At 43.7% G+C, this 23,641-nt stretch overlaps 1 protein-coding gene across 3 annotated transcripts in view; it reads right to left on the bottom strand.

Annotated features, from left to right (window-relative positions):
• Window positions 1-23,641, bottom strand: part of E2F7 (E2F transcription factor 7) — a 45,160-nt gene that overhangs the window by 13,618 nt on the left and 7,901 nt on the right. For all 3 annotated transcript variants that reach the window (XM_070454236.1, XM_070454235.1, XM_070454237.1), the window contains 6 exons: window positions 22,938-23,027; window positions 15,040-15,315; window positions 13,553-13,721; window positions 9,024-9,314; window positions 7,687-7,845; window positions 6,096-6,230 (listed from right to left, as the gene is read on the bottom strand). In XM_070454236.1, coding sequence (XP_070310337.1) covers window positions 6,096-6,230; window positions 7,687-7,845; window positions 9,024-9,314; window positions 13,553-13,721; window positions 15,040-15,315; window positions 22,938-23,027 — 1,120 coding nt within the window. The remainder of the gene's footprint in view (window positions 1-6,095; window positions 6,231-7,686; window positions 7,846-9,023; window positions 9,315-13,552; window positions 13,722-15,039; window positions 15,316-22,937; window positions 23,028-23,641) is intronic.

Genomic DNA, 23,641 nt, shown 5'->3' on the forward strand with positions numbered 1-23,641 from the left:
GTCCCCCCTTGAGGAGAGCTGCCTTTCAGCAGTCACAGGAGATCCGTTTCAAGTCCCCACATCTCACCTGAGATGCTCAAGACTCCTATATGAAATGGCATAGATTTAATCCTGTGTAGATAGTGGAGTAAATTTTGTAGGCACTGCACACCAAATCATCTCGAGAGTACTGTAGTGCCTGCTGCTGCTGCTAAATCGCTTCAGTCGTGTCCGAGTCTGTGCGACCCCAGAGACGGCAGCCCGCCAGGCTCCCCGGTCCCCGGGACTCTCCAGGCAAGACCACTGGGGTGGGTTGCCATTGCCTTCTCCTACTACAGTACCTAATACAATGTAAATGCTATCTCAGTAGCTGTCAGTGTGCAGCAAATTTTGAGTTTTGATTTCTGGAACGTTCTGTATTTAAAAAAAAATACTTTCGATCCAGCATTGGTTGACTCTACAGATGTGGAACCTGCAGACTCAAAGGGCTGACTGTATTCAGTGGAGTACTCATCCATGAGTGGAAACTACCCAAGGCCAAGGAAAGAGCCCTCAAAAGGAGTAGACAGAACAGTGTCTGCACTCAGACAGGGCTGAGAATAGTGCTGACTGCCAATAGTCACAGTGGGGAAAAAAAAATCTCATACTTCATGGTCTTTGGTTAGAATGCTAAAGAGGGTATTGCCTCAGTAGAGGGGACGGTATACTCAAGACTAATTGCAGATGGAGGGGGAGGTTCTGCCTAACAAAGCTTAAAAGCAAGAGCTGAAAGGATAACTGTTTCCAAGTAACTTTGCTGTATCAGAGAACAAAGCTCAAGAACATTTTTAGGAACAGAGAATTATTTAGCACATAACAATTTATAATTCTCAGTGTACATATAATGGCATACAATTGGGCTTCCTAGGTGGCTCTAGGGTAATCTGCCAATGCAGGAGACATAAAAGATGCATGTTCCATCCTGGGGTTGGGAAGATCCTCTGGAGAAGGGCATGTCTTCTTGCTTAGAGAATCCCATGCACAGAGACGCCTAGCAGGTGCAGTCCATAGGGATGCGAAGAGTTGGACACGACTGAAGCAACTTAGCACACATGCATGGCATACAGTTAAAAATTACGTTATACACAAAGAAGCAGGGAAATATAACCCACAATGAGCAGAAAAAATTAGTTGAAATGGACCTCAAAGTGACATAGATGATAGAGTTAGTAGACAAGCACATTAAAATAGATATTATAATTGTATTCCATAAATCCAAGAAATTGAACATGTTAAGTGGAAACATCAAAGCTATAAAGGCCCAGGATCCCCTGGTGGTCCAGTGGTTAAAATCCCACCTTGCAATGCAAGGGACACTGGTTAGAGCCCTGGTCTGGGAAGCTCCCACAGGCCACAGAGCAGCTAAGCCGGTGTGCCACAGCTACTGAGCCCGCATACCCTAGAGCCCGTGTACCCTAGAGCCCGCGTACCCTAGAGCCGGTGTTCTGCAACAAGAGGCCATCGCAATGAGAAGCCTGTGCACTGTAACGAAGACTCAGCACAGCCAAAAAGTAAAACACCTTAAAAAATTTATAAAGGCCCAAGTCAAACTTCTAGCAATTAAAACTACAATGTTGAGGATGGAAAAATACCATGGGTGAAATGCATGGCAGCTTAGAAAAAAATTCATGCCTGCAGAAAAAAAATTGTGAACTTAAAGAAAGAGCAATAAACACTATCCAAAGTGACAGAAAAGAGACAAAGAAAGGAACAAAACATCAATGAACTGTAGGACCACTTCAAACAGCCAAAAATGAGTATAACTAGAGTTGCCAAAGGACAGAGGGGAAAGAAGAAATGATGACAAGAAATTTACCAAACTTGATGAAAACTTTAAATCCATGGATCCAAGAAGCTCAACAAATCAAAGTAAGAGATACTGAGAAAACTGTAACAATGCACACATAATCAAATTGTTTAAAACCAGTCATAAAGAAAATATTAAAAGTAACCAAGAAAAAAGAAGACACATTACATGTGGAAGAACAGGATGACGGTAGATTTCTTGTCAGAAACAATGCAAGCTTGAAGACAGTGGAACCAGTTCTTCAAAGTACCAAAAGGAAAAAAACCCTCCAACCTAGAATCCTTACCCAAGGAAAATATTTTTCAAAAACATAGGTGAAATAAAGATGTTCTCAGACATACAACAACTGGAAGATTTCACCATTGGCTAACCTGCACTCTAAGAAATGTTAAAGAAAGCCCATCAAACAGAAGACAAATGATACCAGATGGCTGGACTGAACACCACGGGGGAAACACGAAGTAAGACAACAGTGATGCCTCTACACCCCTATTGGAACAGCTACAACTAAGGCTGACCCAGAACTCTCATATACCACTGGTGGGAATGTAAAATGTCACAGCTACTTTGGAAAACAGCTTGGAAGTTTCTCAAAAACTTAAACATCCACCTATCGTGTGATGCACCTATTCCACTCCTAGATGTTAATCAAGAGAAATGAAAGCATGTTTCCATATAAGACATATACATGAATATCCACTGCAGCTCTGCTTGTTGTTTAGTCAGTCATGTCTGACTCTGCCGCCCACAAACTGCAGCACGCCAGGCTTCCCTATCCTTGACTATCTCCTGGAGTTTGCTCAAATTCATGTCCACTGAGTCACTGATGCCATCCAACCATCTCATCCTCTGTCATCACCTTCTCCTCCCACCCTCCATCTTTCCCAGCATCAGGGTCTTTTCTAATGAGTCAGCTCTGTTTGTAATAGCTCTAAATTGAAAATAATTCAAAAGTCCGCTATTAGGTGCATGAATAAAGAACAGTATATCCATACAATGAATACTCAGCAATAAAAAGGAATATACCATCGATACATACTATCACACAATTAATCTCAAAATAATTATGCTGAATGAAAGAAGTCAGATAAAAAGAGTATGCACACTACAGCTGATTGTCGTTATTTGTGGTAAAGTTCTATAAAGTTACTGTGAACACTGAATTAGTTAATACTGAACCATCATTCCCAAAGGAAATACAGGGTTAGTTTTCTGCAAGTCTCTGGTCAAAACATGTTTATAAACTGATCAGTACATAACCCTGTTTCATGAGCCTGTTTAAGACATGTTTAGAACACCTTGTTGATCCATTAGCACTGCACTCAGTCAAAATCACTGGAACTCAGGCCAGAACTAAGTTCCTCCAACGCGTGTATTTTCTCTGTAAGATACAGCACAGCCTTCGTGCACTCAGAAACACTATACAGCGTTTCAGCATGACCCTTGGGAACAATTTTAAACAGCAAGATCACCAACACAAACCACAGACACGTGAAAACGTGGCACTGAAAAGACCATGAAAAGGATGCTTGTTTACAGTATGAGTCAAAAGAAACAAGTGTGGGAAACAAGAAGGCAGAGGGCTGCCTTGTTCTGACCTCAGCTGGGAACACACGCAATGGCAAATAAAATCCTGTGCTCCTCTGCGATCTGTGAACGACTCAGAAAGTGCTGTGTGTGTTGATTCTGGAGTTTCAAATAAATTTTATGGAGTTGGTAAATTCGCAAATACGGAAACTGCCAAAAATAAGCACTGACTGTGTGTGATTCATTTATTAAACATTTTAGAAGATACAAACACGTCTCGAGTGAAGGAAAGCAGATCACTGGTTGCTGGGAGTGGGGAAAGGGAGGGAGGTATTCAAAGGAACAGAAGGAGGCTTTGGAGGGTGATGGGTTAACTGCTTTGGTTGCAGTGATTATTTCACTGAGGCGTACAATGCAGAACTTACCAAACTATAACTTTAACCACGGTGCTGTTTATTGAATGTCATGATACCTCAATAAAGCTGTTAAAAGGAAGGAAGGTCCTGATGGTGGGGGAGGAAAAGAGTAAAGAGGTGAATTGCTAATTGAGGAGTGAAGGGGAGTGAATTACGAAATCAAAGGTAACTTGATGTTCCAAATTTAATTGTTGGGCTCATGACAAAGGTGCTGTCAGTAATGGGAATAGGGCATACAGAAGGAGGCCCAGGTTTCTGAAGGAGAGAGGAAGAAAGTTCAATTTGAGGTTCCTGACCTAGTGCCAAGTCCTCCCTACCATGACAGATCAGAGCGCTCCCAGGGGCTGACCCACTGGTTATATAAATCCACAAACTCCTCGACTTCTCAACATCAGCTCATTTCTCTGGCTATCTTATTTTCCTCAGTGACACCACCAACTTTGAATCCCTCCTCTCTTTTAATCTCTCTATCTAAAGATCCCTGTCACTTCTACCCACTAGTACAGATTTCTTGGCCTAACTTTTGAGGCTTTCCAAAATGTGGTCCCAAATGATCACGTCTTACTTCTCATTATTCCTGTCCTAGGTCCTCCACTTAAGTCAGGATGCCTGAGTTCTCTGACACAAGCCAGAGATGTTCTTAGGTATCTGTTCCCTTCAACTAAAAAAAAAAGCTCTCCATCCCTCCAAAACCTAACAGTCCATCAGAACTTAATCCAACAGAGCCAGTACTATCATATGTAGTGCTTAAGAATTCTCTGATTTTCAAAGGTATATTAATTATACACCTTCAGTAAAGCTCATTAACCAACTGAAGTACATAAGGCACTGGTCTGGATGCTAGGGTTTAATCAAAGGTGAAGAAAAACTGTATCTGCCTCAAATGTATACAGCAGGGACAATACCATGATATCATCCCCAGGTATAATGTTAAGATACTAAATTACAACCATTCAGATGAGACACTTCTTGTTCTGAAGCAAGAAGTGATTGGGGAAAACTTCATGAAAGAGCTGACATTTGAGCCAGACTGAAGGCTGAGTAGAATATTTTATGTTGAAACAGGGAAGAGACCTTCACTGGTAAAAACCCAAGGATAAGCCAAAAACAGGAGTAGAAAGTGGCAAAGTTGTACATTTCATACTGGCAGGGACTGTATCATAAAGTCTCTGAGTTTTCCTTGGCATTAGTAATGCCATGCTCAGAGATATTGTGGGTTTGGTTCTAGGCCACTGCAATAAGACGAGTCACATGAATTTGTTTTTCCTAGCATATAAAAGCTAGGTTTATGCTATATTGCATTGTGCAATAGCATCATATCTAAATACTGTACATACCTAAGTTAAAAAATACATCACTGCTAAAAAATACTAAGTATCACCTGATAACACACAGTTGCCACAAATGTTCAATTTGTGAAAAATGCATTACCTGCTCAGTGCAATAAAATGAACTTTGCCTGCATAGTTCACACGCAGTAAGTACTTGCTGAATTAATTATACTTGGTTATAAGTGGCTTCATCTAGTTTCTCAGTGAATAATGTGTTACAAAGTGAGGTAGAGAGCTATATCTTTTATAAGCCTGGGTTAAGTGCAGGAATTTATACTAATAAGACTAACATTGGAAGGGCAATTTAAAAATAACTTTAATGGCTTTTTTCCAGGCAGTATAGCTATACATAAGTAGCTGGTGCAGAAAGATCCAGTCCCCAGTTGCACAAATACTACCTGTAAAATAAGTAGAAGATAATACCCTCTTTTGCTCTAATTGAGTAAAATTATGACACTTGCAACGTTTTAAATAAATTACAGAAAAGGTGTTCATTACAGCCATACTATGTTTAGGTGTCATCTTACCAACTATGAGTTTTGTGACAGTAACTGATATAATTTTTACATTATCTGGAATTTCAAAGAAAAACAATGTTTTATTTTGTTAATGCAGAAACAACCAGAGTTCATAAGAAGCATCATTTTTAAAATTAAAAAAAAAACCCAAAAACTTGTTAAAATGAAGCATTATTTTTAATCCTCAGGCCCAAACTTCCAGGAACTTTGAAATGAAATTAAAAAAAAGCCAATGAGCTGTAATTTAATAGTTTCAGAAACTGCCAGGTTCTAAGCTCTCTGTGTGTGAGCTGCCAGCATAACCACTTGTAGACTAAGGCTCACTGTTCCCAGGCTGGCGGCATAAGTCTAATTTTGAATGTGACGTGGGTGATGGGAGATGAAGGTGAAGATCAGTCTCACCATGTGGTAGGTGTATGCTTCAAAACAGCAACTGGGGATTATGCATGAGATGGTCTGGAGCAACACCATGCCTTACCTGTGGAACTGAAATCCACAGGGCCGATCCACTTGAAGGCAGGTTTCCGGCCTCGATCTTCCGTGACATGCACTTTCTTTATCAGCGCCAAGCTGGTCAGCACATTGGCTATGTCATAGAGGCGTCGTACCTTTGCTTGAAGACATAAAAAACAGTTGCGGTCACACCATACCTTGGTCCAGGACATCACTACCTTAGTTTGTGTGACCGGTCACTTTCTCAGCCACCAAAGCAGCCTCCAGCAGAGAGCAGTGGGGTATCATGAGAGGCCAGTGGCTCCCATGTGAAATCACTTAGGATTTCAGCGTCTGATCACCCCACTCAGCGAAGGTCAGGGTGTCCTTCTGCTTTCACAGCTTCACGCTTCCTACCAGAGGCACTTGGTAACAGGCTGGGATCACTGTGATTGCAAAAACACCGAGGGAGGCAAATGGGCTGTAATTAAAGGCTTTAGGAAATGTCATTCTGATCTGTGGCTTGTCAGAAGCTTGCCTGGAGTCTCTCCCTGCAGGAGACGGGGCTACCCACTCTCCCAGGCAGCTGGGCTGTGACAGTGACAGGGGCTCCCTGGAGCTCTTGGCGAGGCTGCACTGCCGGCACACAGGCTGTCCAGGGCTTGAGGTCACGCGGTATGACTGTGCTGAAGACAGTCAGCGTCTCTCCTCTCGCCCTGGCGGATACCCAGTGGAGGAGGGCTGGGTGGGCACGCCCTGGGTCTGAGAGGTTCAGGGAGAGACATTTGAAAACACATACACTGGAGGAGGAATTCAGAGGGGTGGGCGGTAACACATGAGACAGGCAGGATGATGCCCACAAAGTAAGCTCTACCCAAGAAGTCAACTTGCAGGGAGGAGAGCCACTTGAACACAGGGCTAGGATAAGCAGAGGGCTCTGGTTATCGGCCTGAAACCTCAAGTTCACCCCACATGCAGTATTCTTCCCAATCCTGATAGAATTGGATTTTATTTAGTCCTTTCTCCCACAGGGTGGCTATACTTCCAGCTGGAAACAAACAAAAGCTAGAGAATGTTGAATTCACAGTTTCCAGGGCTTGAATGAGCTACCAGCAGCCAAGGTCTCTGGCTCAGGACCCAGGCCTGGCGGAAAAGGAAGATGTTCTGGGTGTGAAACTCGAAACACTCTCCTGTCCAGCATCCATGTTCCACCGCTCCCCCCACCCCTTCCCCTGCTGTTCTTCTGGTTCTTACCTGTAGACAACTTTCATGTCCACCCATCAGAAGAGTATGCGGGGGGTGAGGAGAAAAGGGAAAGAAAACTCAGACATTCCATCTTGGATGCAGCGATGCTAAAGAGAAACTCAAAGCCTCTGACACCCTCCCTGACATGCATCTGTGGGACGCCATTCTGCCTCCAGCATCCACTCTGCTGAGGAAAAGGCATCAGGCAGAACTTTCACAGGAGTTCTAGGATGTGATCAACTTACCTCTCACAGCACCAAGAAGCTTAAAGAAGGCAAGAAGGAGTGTACATCTCAACAAAATAATTTGCTAAAAAATCTCCAAAGCTGCAAACATCAACTGATGAAACCCCACCCTTTCTGTGCTAAGTGGATTTGAGTGAAGATGCTTACTTTTAAATTTACTATGGTCTGGCGTATCTTGGCTTTCTTCTATCAGTATTTTGGCAGCCACATCAAGAGTAACTATCTTGGTTTTGGAGACCAGGAACAGCATGACAAACTTCTGGCTCATAATTCTCAGAGACTTGTCTTTCCGACTGTTTGCAGATGCTACAAAGGGAATGAAACAAAAGCATCAGAACATATAATCTACCACAAGAAAGACTGTACTTATAGTTTGCCAGACCTATCTAACTCTGTTAGCAGATGGAGAGATCACTTTTGATCACCACTTGGCCACACATCACAAAAAGATGGTTCATAAAGAAACAAGATAGATTCTTTTTCGCGTCCTAAAATTATTCTATAGTTGGTATAAATTCTGAAGTGCTTTATACTCATACTCCACTGAATAGAATCTATGGAGCAATTTTGGAGAAGACTAGAGGAGAAGGGTGGAAGGACAGAGCGGGGATCAGGAACTGCTTTCAGAACATCAACTCTTCCCTTAAAGGCAAGAGCTCCACCTGTATTTCTCTGAGCCCACAAGAGCTCGAAGACACCATCTACATAGGAGGCACCCACCTCTTCCATTGCATTCTGGAAATAAGTTAAAGAAATAAACAATAAGTAAGCAAGAGACATTGCTTAGATGTGTGTTCCCACAGATGACAAGCAAATCATCCCCGACAGATGGCTGTCTCCTCTGGTTATTTGGATAAAGACTGGTTCATAGGGTGAAATTAAAGGCATGAGGTAGTGAATGGAATGACAGCCAGGCCCACCCTCCCATATCTATTTCTTATATTTGCAAGTGAAACATAAGGAACATTTGCACTTCATCAGCTTAGCAAGGAGGATTAGGGTGAGAATAAAGATCAAAGAAGGACAGCAGACACGGCAGCTAGGAGGGGGGAGAACAATGTAATACAATGTAAGTAAGAAAAATTCAGTATCAAATGAAAGGTTGTCTGTCTTCCTCATCAGCATTTCCTGCAAATTGGGTTCTTTTCTAAGTTGTCCACTCCAACATATAATGGAACAAATAGACTCTTGAAGAGAGAACTTCTTTCCAAGTAAATTTTCCTTAAGGGCTCACAAACAGGCAGCAGTGTGGGACTGTCAATCTGAAACTGGAATGCTACTCGCCACCTATGATCCAAACACACCAGACACCAAGTGAAACTGCCACTAGACAGGTTTCCCGTGAGGTGGAGTGGGCAGCCCAGTTGGGAAGCCATCTGTCTGCCCGTCTCCATGCGAGAGACCGAGAGGCCACATGCCTCCAGGGTGGCCCACCTGGCCCTCCCCATCTTCAGAAGAGACCGCTGTGGGCCCAGGGGACTCACAGGAGGGGTAGTCTGCTTCGGAGAAATCCAGTAACTGTGGATCTTGGGAATCGGGACAGCCATCTCTTCTGCGTTCTCCGAATTTATAATCTATCAGGTCGAGCTCTTTCTGCTGGAGGTGTGCCATCTGCTCCTCATATTTCTGCTCTTCTCCTAATCTCTGGAGGTTCCTTAGGGTTTTGGGCAGGCTGTGCCTACCATGCCAGTCGTACTGATTCTTGGCCACCCGGCTGACCAGATGCAGCGACTCCAGCACGTTTACAATGTCATAGATGCGTCTCCTTTCAACGCCTGTTTGAAAAATAGAAGCCAACCACTGTCATGCTGAACTTCCCCAATCTGGGATCAAATCTGGGCCCCCTGCAGTGGAAGTGCAGAATCTTAACCACTGGACCACCAGGGAAGCCCCGAAGAACATTTATGAGTATAAATTCCTTGAAGGCTTGGGCCTTGTCTGTGAACTATTTTGTGTGATGCTTTGCCCAGCAAATATAATTGCTCAACAAATTCATCCTATGAGAATGCAAGCAACAGAAATTATTTTTCTTTTTTCTTCTTGGGATCCAACTCTTGATAAGATCTAGGGTAAACATCCACCTTGAGATGGATGATAGTTCCATCTGTATTACATAAATAGTAGAGCAACTTTTCTTTGAACCTGTTAGGCAAACCACATGAACACTTCAACATGTTAAAACTGGTGGGATTGAGCAACATGCATCATAGTAATAAATGCTCGATGAAGGTTGGACGGTTGATTTTGACTTGTAGTTAGTCCTAATTATACAGACTATAAAACTGTGTCCAATAACTGTAAGCTCATTATTGGACCACATTCTCCTTCCTGAAGTTTGAATGATGTGAAAAAATTACACTGTTAATTCTTGTAATGGCTAGTAGGGAACACAGATGGTAAATATTCTGTTTCCTACTTTGTGCTGGAAACTTAGGAGTCAAGAGCTTGGGCACCCTCCTCAGGGTGCAGGCGGAAGCCAGGGCCAGGGCTGGCACATACAGGTCTCTGTGTGCCAGTCGCAGCCATGGACAATCCCCCGTGTTCACGCCCCGTGTCCTGCCATACGGCCCAACAGAGGAGCACAGGCTGACCAGCCAGCTCACAGATTCCCTACCCACTTATGCAGCACTCCCTAAATATCCAGGATTATCAGCAGTCTATTGAATTTACTAAAAATATTTCCATGGGTTAAGCGTGGGGTCTTCAGGGTCAGATTGCCTGAACTGGAATCCCTGTGTTATCCCTTACTAGTTGGGTGAGCCTGGAAGTTACTTACTCTTTCTGTGCCTGGGTATTTATCTCACAAAATGAGGAGGATTCAGTGCGAAAATAAACTTAAAGGGATTCTGACAGGTGTTAATTTATCTGCTCTTTGTACATTATTTTGTAAGTACGTCCTGTGTGGCGCTGGAGATATCTAAAATTCCTGCTGGCATTCAAGGTGACAGTAGAAACAGATTTTTTAAACCTCCCATCTGTGTCTCATCCTGTTATGCAATAGACACTTAGGCTTTTGGGACTCACTGGCCCTTCTTGCTCTTGCCTAAGTATCCGTAACAAATGCTGCCAGGCATCTCCAAGCAAAAGGGCCCAGCAACAAAAATGCCTTCTTCCCCTTCGCTTGCCAACAGCTGTTGTATAATCAGAGCAGACTCAGGGTATGCAGCTCTTGGCTTTACAAAGACTTAACACAAGAAATAGACCAGATTACAAGAAAACTGTGGAGCTGAGAGGAAGTGCTATCCCCGCTTGAAGAGGCATTTCACAGTCAATCAGAACATTTCAGCTCATGACCCTGAAAGGCTCTTCACCCTCCAAAAGCTCTCGCTCCGCTGCCAGATGCCTGCTGGACGGTGCTGGCAGGACAGTCAGCAGCCCCTTGTCCAGATCTGCCTGGGCCCTGGGTCCAGTCTGTTTCCATATATTAACACATCTCGTTTAGAACGTAACTCGCCATAAACCTTCCCATTAGAAATGTCATGTGAATGCAACTGAGACACCCCAGGGCCAGCCATATGCCCGACTGTTTTGTTATTTTGTATTAGATAGGAGCTGTTAAGTCTCCATCTAGTGGCTAGACATCCCAAGAAATAAAGGAAGAAATAAGAAATAAAAGGACAATTCGGACCACTTAGACAGTAAGATACCGCCTGACATGCACAATAGGTGTGCTGCCTGACTAATCACTCATTTCTGCAATCTGGATTGAGTTTAGCTGTCCACTGGCTGGGTGTATCTAAAAGCTGCATTTCACAGACCTCAAGTCCTGCAGGTTGCTCTGTCAGAAAGACTGTCCCTGGCGCTGAGCCTTCTCTTCCTTTTGTCTTCAAGGCAATCCTATTCATCCTAGTCATGGCATTGGTTATGCCCGCAAGCCTTTACTCATTGTTACCACGCTTCCCTATGCCCCACAGAGCTTATCAAGAGCATCTCAGCCCAGTAAATTTTCCTAGGCTGTGTAATTTTCCATTTACTAAAGTCATTCCCTTTAATGTCTTACCTGTAATATCAGTATCAAATCTACATGAGAGCAGAAACTGGGAAACAGTGCAATTTGAATGCTCTGTAGGTCCTTGGTTAAAATCTGGTCTTACAGCTTGTGACCTGGGATAGGGCCAGGAATTTAGACTCAATTAAGGAGATGGTTACCCTGGAAGTAGCTTCCAGGAAGGGACCCCGTCTTATCTCACATGAAGAGAGACAGAGAGTTCATTTGGCAGGCCTGGAAAATCATGACACAGTAGGAAGTTGTTGCAAAAGCCTTGGACTTCTGCTCCAGACGGTTATAACAGGAGACCCACAGCCCATATGAGAGCAGGAGTCCACTCTCCTGTCCTCCCTGGGACCTGTAAGGCAGCCTTCCAACATCTAATCTGTTTTCTTCTGCTTTGATATCAGCAAGATCTCTTGATAAGGGGTGGGTGTACAGAGGAACCCAATGAGAAAGGCACTGTATGATCTGTTCTTTTACCCTCAACCTCTTCAGACTGGTTTCTAGGACCCAGTGCCTCAGCTATGTCTACACCAAGCTTCTGTCCAGCTGGCTCACATCTCGTTTCATTGCTACCAAAGCCAGAATACTGCATCCTATTCCTGGGTTCTGAAACAGCTCCCCTGTCAAAGCTCTCTGCTTCCTTTTCCTGGCTGTCCAGGTTGACAGGACAGCTCGAGGGTTGTGGAAGTGGGCAGGGGGAACCTCTCGTAACAGCTGAGTAGAAGTAGTTCCAGGGAGCAATAAGTTACTAAGCCAGGCCCTGAGCTGGGGACGTTACTGACATGACTCCTAACTTTTCTAAGCTTCTGCAAAGTAGGTGCTCTGGTTTCTATGCTATGACTGAGAAAAGATTAATTAACTTTTTAAATCTCTCTCAGTCTACACATTAGAAAGCTGGGCTTCAAATCCAGTTCTGTCTTACCCAAAGTCCAGCCCACGGTATTCCCCTCGCAACCACTGGCTCCTCTTTACTTCAATTTCCAGCAAATCTCTTTAACCATCCATTTGAATAATTCAGATTGACAAGGATCAACTGAGCCACATTCTTAGGGCTATGGGAAGATACAGAACTAATAAACCAACTAAAAGTATAATCTGTCATAAAGCCTTGCATGCGTGTGTGCGCGCATCAGGTCACTTCCATCGTGTCTGACTCTTTGTGACCCGAAGGACCTCCCAGGCTCCCCTGTCCATGGGATTCTCCAGGCAAGAATCCTGCAGTGGGTTGCCATGTCCTCCTCCAGGCTCGTAAAGACTACTAGGCTGACTTCTTTGAGACTTTTTTCCCCTATATGTAAATTGTCCTAATTTGTTAAGGCGACACTCTGACATCTTCAAATCATTGTGATTTCTACTTATTCATCGTCAACAGTATGTTCTTGTGAAACTAACTGCAAGCCATGTCCACTAGGAGTCTCTACTTGGATCAGCTGCCTGCATATTTATAGCCCAGACACCACTGTACATGACACCCAGTCACACCATGTGGATGGATGTATTCCTCTTTGTTATAAGGCTTAGCTGTTTGAATTATATCCAGATGTGCTTTTTCTAGTTGGGCAGACTTGCTGTGAAGGTCACAGTACAGGGCTTCAAACATAACTCTCTTGCTTTCAAATTTGGCTTTGTAACAGAAATAATAGCAGTTCTGAACTCTTAGAAGCATTAAAAAAAAAAAATCAACAGCAGGATATTTCTAAAAATCTTTTGAGTCTGTCTGAAATAAGATAGAATTAAGGTGTTAGCTATTAATTTGTAACGTGAGTCTTTTGCAAACACATTTTTTGAGGTTAAAGAAACCAAATATTTGTTTGACCCTCAGGCCTAGAAGGCTCCCTGGGATTCTATGCATAACGATAACGACAGAAGAAAAACTCTACCTGCTCCTCTGTCCTCACTCTTTTGGAGGGCCTGCTCTTTACTTAATAGAGGAGGTGATCTGGAGCCTTCGGCTTGCCAGAGGACTCAATTTCCCACCATAACTGGAGACAGGCCTCCAGGTGATCCCATGATACATACCGAGACTGACAGCAACTTCATCTAGGGAGATGGTAGTTTTTTCAGTTGACAGAGGGTAACTTGGATAGCGAGCTAGAAACTTCTGGCACAGGAGTCCTAAACTTTTCTGTTTTCTGCTTGGCCTTTGCTTTTCAAACTCATCCACAGCACTGTCATCCACAACATCAAGCTACAGAGGGCGGACAGAGGGGAGGGGGGAGATGTCACGGTTAACATCCTGAAGGAGAAATTGCAGTGGGTGGGACTGCATCCCCATCCTCATCCTTACCATCCCAAATTCTCGTTCAAATACTCTTCCTAACCTAATTGTCTTAACCTTTTACCTACTGCTTTCTCTGAACGGAACTCCTCCTCCTTTGTGATTTGAGGCTGAGTCTCTGCATGTGTGTTAGTCACTGTTGTGTCTGACTCTGCAACCCCAGGGACTGCAGATCCCCAGCCTCCTCTGTCCATGGGATTCTCCAGGCAAGAATACTGGAGTGGGTTGCCATTCCCGTCTTCAGAGGATCTTCCCGACCCAGGGATCAAACCCAGGTCTCCTGTATTGCAGGTAGATTCTTTGCCATCTGAGCCACCATGGAAGCCCCGAGGCTGAGTCTACTGGTTAAATTAAAAAATGAACAACGCAATAATTTACAGGTTGCTACACCCTTGAGACAGTGTGCTCATCAGGCTGTAGATCAGCAGCAGCAGCTGTAAAAACCTCAGGCCCTCCCTCAGACCTGATGTATTAGAATCTATTTTTTCCTAAGATCCTGTGTAATTCCTATTAACATGAAAATCTGAGATGGACTTGCCTGCATTGTGTCACCAAGCTTATTTTTCACAATTTACCAAGCGTTGACAGACCTGAACAAGGACAGCTAAATCTTCCTCACTCTTTCTTATTGTAAGCATATTAAACAAGTTCCCTTGTCTTATCAACCCACATTTGAAAAAGGCTCAATTTAAGTCCCAAGAAAGACTTTTTAAAAAAAGTATATATATGCTGCTTGTTCAAGAGCCCTGGTTCCTACAGGACAGGTAATTTAAAGACAACTTAATGTTAAAGCATTAAACCAGTGAACTAAACATACATGGGAGAATGACAAAATTTCCCCAATCAAAAATATTTAGATTATTATTAAATCAGAGTGAAAATTATAATTCATGGCAGCATTAAAAAATCCAAATTTCTTCATTAAATCAAAATTATTAAATATCTTTTTTAAGCAATAATTTAAGCAATGTTAAATTGCTTAAAAAAATTATCCTTAAAAAAACTCGTACTGGTAGAGAGAGAAAAAAAACTGAAGAATATAAAACACTCATTATGAAAAATGAGACAGACTGAGAGTCCCACTTCAGCTGTAAATAAATAAAAGGATTAAGTAGAAGAGGACTTTCAACTCAATAGCAACCAAAAAGTTAAGAATTCTGTGACTTTTTAATAATTAGGTTAAAAATTTTCAATTCTATGAAAGCCCTTAGGGGCACAGCCTGTATACCTGCAGGGAGGCTGTAAACACATCATCTTTGTTCTCAATGGGCCTGAACAGTCCTTTTTTCTTCTCTCGGTCTCTTATGTCCGGGCTGGCAGCGCTAATGAGCATCTTCAGGTTAGCGGTGGGCGTCCATGGTTCTGCCTGCTGTCTGTCAGCAGGCTTAACCGGAGTGATGGGATTTCTTTCTGGAGTGAAGATTTTTTGCTTTGACAAGTCAATTGGCTCACTTTTTATTGGCGTCTTTGGGGCCATCCTTGAGAGATCAACAAATATATTTTCCTATTAAAAAAAAAAAAAGACCTTTTAGCAAAAATGAGAAAGGGCAGGTGTCAGCTAAGAGTGCACTTTGATCCCATCATTCACTAAGACAAGAAACTGCAAAGAGACCACATGTCCAGGGCTGAAAAATATCAAGATACGACGAAAGAAGACAAACAGAAGGATCCATGGGAATCAAAAGGTGGTTCCAATGAGAAACTGATTATAATTGGCTACTCCTTTTAAACATTTTTCACGGCATCTGTGTGAAAGAAGGCATGAGAGTATGTCACTGGTGGATGTTTATAAGAGTCGGGGATGACAATAAGAGCCAATGTGGGTTGCGTCCATATTGCTTCTCAGTGACATATTTTTAAAACACTATTCACAAGTTTGCACTAACTAGTGAAGAGTGATTATATTTTTGTTCAGTGTTCACCAGTGCTAACACAGCAGTTAATGGAAGGACATCCACAGAAGGCCACATTTCAAACCATCCGGCAATGTATGGTCCCTCCCCTAGAGTGCTGCTTCTCAAACTACCATTGTTGAAGGCACTTCCAAACTCCCGCAGGCTGACACAAGGTCTTCCTTCATAGAACCCACATGCAACTCCCATCACATGTGACTCTCCCCTTGAGTTTGCCACTCAACCCAACCTATAGCTTGTCCAACAAGAGACCACTGATCACAGGCTTAGATGTTATAGGGGCAAGATCCAATTACTACAGAGGTTTCTGAATGCTAAACTCTCAAGTTCTGCTATTGATTTTTTGCAGCTTGATAGAAGTTTGTGGACTAGCACCTTTCCCTAGACCATAACTTTAAGTAAAATGTCTTAGCTAATTATAAGAAAAGATTAATGATGGCTCTGCTAATCCATTAAGAAAAAGGACTGAGTACTCAGAACTCACATGTAAAACTATGAAGTTAGTTTCTGAAATGAATATCTTTCCTGCAGAATAAGATTTGCCATTCAAAACCAGAAAAGATTCTGCCCTTCCCATAGTTGAATTCACCTCCAGGCAATTGTGCCTGACATAATTAGCAAGGTGGGTGAGTTGCATATTTGATATTCCTGTACACAGTATCACTCTATAGCTTACTGCATGCTTAGATTTTGGCTGAGAAGTGGTTTTAAAAAAGTGTTTTCCTATAAATGAGCAACAAGTGGAAAGGGAAAAAGAATTGTTTGGGAGAAACTGGAATTCATGGTAGCAGGCCATCTCTTGTTCCTTGGATCAGTGGAAGCTGCCAGCTAGCCATGGTGAGTGAGTTCTGTCCTAGGGTAACGGGAAGGGAGCAGAGATGGGGGTGACAATTTCTTATATCACTGCAGCAGTCAGCATGCAGCCTATATCTCCTTAGATCTCTTAACAAGTCCCTGCTAGGGTGCAATTCTGATGAGTCTTCTACAGGAGAACTCTCAAGGGAAAGTACTGAGTGCATATTATGTGCTACAGACAATACCGGTTTCATGCAGTTTTTTTTTTTTTTTTTGGCTGCACTGTATCTTTGTTCCTACACCTGGGCTTTCTCGAGTTGCAGCGAGCAGGCTTCTCAGCGCAGTGGCCTGTCTGGTTGTAGCACGCAGGCTCTAGAGCAGGTGGCCTTGGCAGTTGTGGGGCACAGGTTCAGCTGCCCCGTGGCGTGTGGAATCTTCCCGGATCAGGGATCGAACCCACATCGCCAGCACTGGCAGATGGATTCTTAACCACTGGACCACCAGGGATGTCCTGGTCCTTGCACTTTACGCCACTAACTCCTCATCCAGTCCTCTAACCTAGGTACTATTATTTTTCAAGCCGACAGATGAGGAAACTGAGGCACACAGAGGTCACATACAAACTCATTCAGTATAAAAGTCATGGGTAGGGCAAGAAATAGCTGATAACATTTTCTGAATTCCTGCATCCAAGTTTCCGAAATTCTGCATCTAGAAATAAGCTTGTCTGGAGTATGAATTGGGATGGAGTTATCTTTTTCACAGCTCCAGAGTACCCAGCAGGCCACCGATCCCCACAAACATCTAGGGCGAGGCGGCATGGGTAGCAGTTCTGCATGCAGGCTGGTAGGGCCAGCTCATCAGCAGGGTGAGTGCAGGCAATTTCCTTCTCCTCACTGTATTTTAATTCTCTCAACTGAAAATGAGTTCATAAAAATACTGATCTCCAGAGTTATGAGAACAGTTCCTGGCATATAGTGAGCACTCAATAAAACTTAGCTATTCTCTCCCCCAACTTTCTTGTTCTTTATTACCATCCATCCTTGAGCTCAGAGCTAATAGAACAGAGCACATCGTATTGCTATTTAACTTCCTGGGCGTGTGTCTTGTCTCATTAAGGAGACTGTGCACCTCTGGAGGTCAGGGAGCTAGTTCCACATGCCTCATTCTTCACTATTTTTGGCACAATGCCTTGCCCCTCATAGGTGCAAAAGGAACAACGGGCTTTGATTATCGAGTTATTTTAAAAGGTCTCCCCATGGTGGAGGGCGTGGTCCAGGCTTGCGGAGGGGCAGAGAGTCTTCCTCCTCCTCCACTGCCTCCGTGGTAGCTGTCTTCCGAGGAACCTTGAGCTCCTCCTACTTTTTCCTACTGAGGAGCAATTTAGATCAATTATTTCCTCTAGCACTTTGATGTATTTTCACTACAGTTTAAGTCATACTTGGGGCTTCCCTGATAGCTCAGATGGTAAAGAATCTGCCTGCAATGCTGGAGACCCAAGTTCAATCCCTGGGTAAATAGAAGGGGAGTCAGGTCACGTGGTAGGTTACGATCGTTACCACACCTCTACATCAATAGAAAATAAGACAGAAAATTGTTTTGAGGTCTCAGAAATTTGTTTTGAGGTCTCAGGTGGGCAGAAAGTCAGTTGTAACCTAATCACACCGTGCTCCATCCGTCTGTCCATCCCCAAATCCTGACGTTGTGGAAGGTGGAGGAAGTGACTGGATTGAGAAACCTGGTTTTGGGCTCCACTCTGTATTTTGTTGATACTGGACAGTGTTGGTTTTGTCTGGACTCAAGTTTCCGGATCTATAAAATAAGGAGTTCAGACCAAAGTACCTATCTCCAAGGCTTCCCAGCAAGGCTGCCCAGCCATGCAGTGGACACTGGGGTGTACCCAGCTCTCTTGAGGAATGAGTGCCTCATTTCCCTAGCTGCTGGACTAATGCCAACAGTAAGCATCTTCATGCTTTGACTGAAGAGGACCGACTCGTCCAGGACACACCCCTTCCTGAGAGACCAGGACCATCCTCAGGGGCTGGGAGAGGCCACACCGACATGGAAAAGCCTGGTCCTCTTGCCCAGACTCAGAACCACTCCGGGGAGGTCATCCCAGAGCTTCCCTCAGGGTGAACCCGAGTTCCACGGAGACTGATCTACTGCTCCACTTCACCCGCTGTCTCATTCTGCTGCCTTCTTGTTCCTTAAATGGGCACCGTCCCCAGGGCACTCACTGACACACCACCTGTCCGCTAATCTCCATGTCAGATCTGCTTGCCAGGAAAAAGCTGCCACACCCTGGAAATGACCTTGCCTCTCTCTCAGATGCAGCCTTGATCACGTTAGCAGCAGCCCATTCAAGGCCCCTGGTGATACTGTGCCAACCTTTTTTCCAGTCCCACTTCATGCATGTCCTACATTTTGCATAAACAGTCCACTCGTGTTTCTTCAAGCCTGTCCCGCCTCTTATCACATCTGAACCGCTGCTTACACCATCGTGTTGCTGCCACAGGCTAAGCTTTGCCCAGTGAAACCCAACTACTCTTTATACTCATTGCAAATATGACAGGCACATCCGGAGATGTCTCCTAGTCATTGACACATGCTCCTCCCCTTCAGAGCACATGTTCCAGAATGAGTAATCTGCACCTAGGACTTTCCCCTGCCCATCTCTGGGGGTTCCTCAAACCACCAGTCTGCTCTTATTCACTGCTCTCGTTTAGATCCCATCTTAGGTGACAAGTCAACCGCATTTGACCTCACTGCCACGGTTAAGACTGTCGACTATTTGCTTTATGGAATTCTCAGTCCTTCTGAGCCAGCACTTTTTCTCTCTTGGTTCTCTTTCTATTTGTGACTGTTCCTTCTCAGCCTCCTTCATAGGTTCCTCATTTTCTGCTCTTAGAAACTTCAGCCCTCCACACTTCCCTATTTGCTCTCCAGGGCAGCTCACCCACTCATGGCTTTAAAACCAACATGTATTTTAAAATTCCCAAGTTTGTATCTGGCTAGAACCTTCCATGAATTCCCAAATCAGGCAATCAACTGCCTCTTGCACATATTTATTTATTTACCTGTAAGCACAGGGGTATAAATAAATGCTTCGAGTTGAACTCACCTTCATTTGAGCTTGATCCCTGGGTTGGGAAGATCCCCTAGAGGAGGGCTTGGTAGCCCACTGCAGTATTCATGCCTGGAAAATCCCATGGCGAGAGAAGCCCGATGGGCTATAGTTCATAGGGTTGCAAAGAGTTGGACACAGCTCAAGCAACTTAGCATGCAAAAGATGAATGACCTTCAAAGAAAAGCCATGCCCACTAAGTCTAGGTGAGGTCCCCAAATTTACTATGTTAGCTTCCACTTCTTTACTAGTGTCCTTCCTTTCCACTTGCCTAAGTCTTAGCATTCATTCCTTCAAGACCTAGCTCAAGTGTCACCCCCTTCACACAGGCCTCCCAAAGCTCAATCTTTCCTGTCCACTCCTTCATCCCAAACCATCCTTTTTCTTCTTTAGTCATTCCTAAATGCAGTACAGACAACCAAAAAGGAAAGTCTTGTTTATAATCTCACAACTTGGGCACAGTAAACTTTATGTTTTAAAGAAAAGTTTCTCCGTGAGTGGTAAGAAGTATGCAGTACTATAGCCTGTGACCAATGAAGATCAGACTGTCAAGAAAGATAAGTCCTCTACATGCTGACTGACCCATAGGACACTGTTCCAGGCACCCACCAGAGGGTTTCAGGCAGTACCACTGGCTTCTGGCCACTCTGGAAATTTTGAACATTTCTTGAATGTCCACACCACACAGACTCATATGATTCTTCTGCCTACAAAGGCCATCTTATTCCTCTTGTTCCCGGATAGGCTGAAATCCTCAGCCCAAGTATTATCTCCCCAGTGAAGCTTTCCAACTTCCTCTAGACTCCTCGTGAATTTCTTTCTTACTCTTCTGTTCTGCTGGGGCAACTGGTTCCCACTCCTAGAGCACTTAACAAATCACAGGCTAGTTGGTGAGTTTACATCTGAGCCCCTGAAACATCTCTGAGGTAACTGAGGGCCAGGCCTGCGTCATATTTATCTTCGAGCTGTCAGTTCAGTTGAGTAAGGGTGAACAATATGGATTGTTGGGTGCTTTATAGACACCCAGAGAAGAGCGTCTACTTACTAATTCCAATTCATAAAATAAAAAATAGGCTTAGGGAAGCTAGGAGATTTATTAAAACACGGTACCCCCAGCAACTGGAACATAAATATTTGTTGAAAAACTGAATAATAAATTTACTCAAGCTTACGGAGCTAACAAATGGTAGAAGAGGAACTCAAAGCCAAATCTGACTCCAAATCCCACATTCTTAGCGTCCCTAGAATTCCTCTTTCCTTTCCTTTCCAGCAATGTGAAAAGAGAGATGAAAGCCCCATCGAGCATCTCCTGGAGCACTCATCTCTTCCTCTGCCATCTCTTTGACAGGTGAAATAAGCCCTGTATTCTATCTCAAACATTTTAGTCACTTTCCTAAATCTCTATGGAGTCATCTGGAGTTTTCTCTAAACCCGCTAACATATGAAAGCTCAGCCAGGCAAAGTACTTACTGGGCTAGAGTAGGAAAGCACCCTTGTTGAAAGCACTTGATAAAAAATCACCCACTTGGAAGGAAAGAAGTGGATACCAACTTTGCCTTTTCTCCCCCCTTGGCTTTGTCTCTGTGCCAAGGTATACACACGGCTTCCCTGGTAGCTCAGACGGTAAAGAATCCGCTTGCAATGCAGGTGACCCAGGTTTGATCCCGGGGTCAGGAAGAGCCCCCAGAGAAGGGAATGGCTACCCACTCCAGTATTCTTGCCTGGAGACTCCCACAGAGGAGCCAGACGGGCTACAGTCCATCGGGTCTCAAAGAGTCAGACATGACTGAGTGACTAACACTTACTTACTTACTTAAAGGTATACACATTCTTTCAAGGCTGTCCCATCCAAATTATGAAGAAAAACAAAAAGTTTTGCTCTGAAACTTGCAAAACCAAAACTCTGAATATATACTCTAAAGTCTGGGCATTGCCAATCTCATATGGCAAATGGAATTTTTTAAAAGTCCTCTTTAAAACATTAATGTTTTGGTATACTTCTTTTTGCAACAAAAATAAATCAAATTCCGGGGTGGAGGGTGGAAATCATACATGAAAAAGCATCTAATTTTACACCTATCCAAAATTAATGGTTGTCAAGTATTCTTCAAAGGCCCATATAACAGGTGCTTTGCAGTCAGGCAGTTTCATGATGGACACCAAGCCTAAAATTAAGCTCAGGGACCGAGAGAAGTTCAATGCCTAAGGAAGTGGCTGTGCTCAGATTGATATTTAAGGTTTCTAAACCTGGCTATGTCATATCTATTTGCCTCTGCCTCAAAATGCTTAGATGTTCATTACTAACAAGCTTTCCCACCTACTCAGTAGGGCACTGGCTGGCAAGGGCATTGTGATGACACGAGTTCTGTTTAGACACTGCTATGGTTGGTTACTTCGTAATGTTTCTCGAACACAGCCCCACTGTCTTACAAATTACAAGGCATGCAAAACCACAAGGGACAGCTCAGTGCAAAACCAGCAGGAGTGCTGAAAATATTCAGTCTTGGTGAATATTCACTTTATCGGGAGGCCCTGCTCATGCTCTTGGGAAGATGGGACAGCCTCCAGGAGCTGGTTCATCAGTATGAAGAACATCTCTCTATACTTTAATAATCTAGCACACAGAGTTTTCCTGGGAACTGAGACTTAACATTCCTGACCAGCATTAGCTAATTCTACTTTTTAAAAAAATTTTGTATTGGGTATAACTGATTAACAAAAAATGCTGTGAGAGTTTCAGGTGAATAGCAAAGGGACTCAGCCATACATACACATGTATCCCTTCTCCCCCAAACTCCCCTCCCAGCCAGGCTGCCACATAACATTGAGCAGAGTTCCCTGTGTTATACAGTAGGTCCTTGTTGGTTATCTGTTTTAAATATAGCACTGTGTTCCTGTTCATCCCAAACTCCCTAACCACTTCCTTCTCCCTACACCCCCAACCATAAGCTCCTACTGGAAGTCTGTGAGCCTGTTTCGCAAGTTCATCTGCATTAATTCTACTCTTGATAACTAAGTAATACAGTCTTTTGACTGCATGTCTAGCATATCTTTGATTCATATAAGTTTGCTTCAGCATTACACGTAACCTAGCCTCTTTCCACTACGTAGTGACTGAGAAACTTAAGGATATGGCTGGATGTCTCCTCCCTTAAAAAAAAAGCATAGTTCTAAAATGTTCACCAAGATTATTATGTTTATAAGACAAATACAAGTGGGATGCTGGAATCCTTAACTGAATTAGACATTACCATCATAAATATGATAGAGCTTAAGGTATTTAAGTTCACTTACCTTTTGTGCATTTTCCCCATCTTCAATTGCAAAATCTAGTCTGGGCGGCCTGCTGATCAGGTCTTTTAGTGTTAGACAATTTACCTCCATCTGTAATGTACATTAGAAAACGACTTTACAGTTGGATATTCTTTCCGTCAACAGAAATATCTATTACTCGCTCATGAACATGAACTTCCCCTCCCTAAGCTCATCCTGGGAGTTTCCAGGGTCGTGCCTACCCCAAGTCTGTAAAACGCACACGAACGAACACAAACACTTAAAGCTGTGCTTAGCAATGACTGAAATTGGGAAGGAAAAAAAACCCGACAAAAATAGTAATTTTTAATGAAAAATAACAGGACAAAACTAAGTTTCAAGTCAAGACGGTGTAGGGCAAATCTGTCAGAAAGTACAGGGTCTCCTGGGTCAGTTAATTTTGGCGCAAAGAACTGGGAGGAATTCGGCTTTGACGGGGGTTTGAATGGGGGGAAGGAAACCTGATCGCTAGACCTAACCCACTCAGTGCCTAGCGCAGTCCCTTCCCAGGCCTCCGAGCAGACCCCAAAGATAAACTTGCAATGAAACCCCTAGCTCGTGAGGTAGGGCAGGTTCTCTCTCTACCGCCCGGCCAGAGGGCGAGCTGGAGCCCAGACACCCCACGCACGCCTGGTCCAGAGGCAGCAATGCCTCGATTCCCCGCCAGCCGGGGTGGGGAGGGGTGG

This window comes from Odocoileus virginianus, chromosome 24 (assembly GCF_023699985.2).
Source record: "Odocoileus virginianus isolate 20LAN1187 ecotype Illinois chromosome 24, Ovbor_1.2, whole genome shotgun sequence".
Taxonomy (NCBI): Eukaryota; Metazoa; Chordata; class Mammalia; order Artiodactyla; family Cervidae; genus Odocoileus; species Odocoileus virginianus.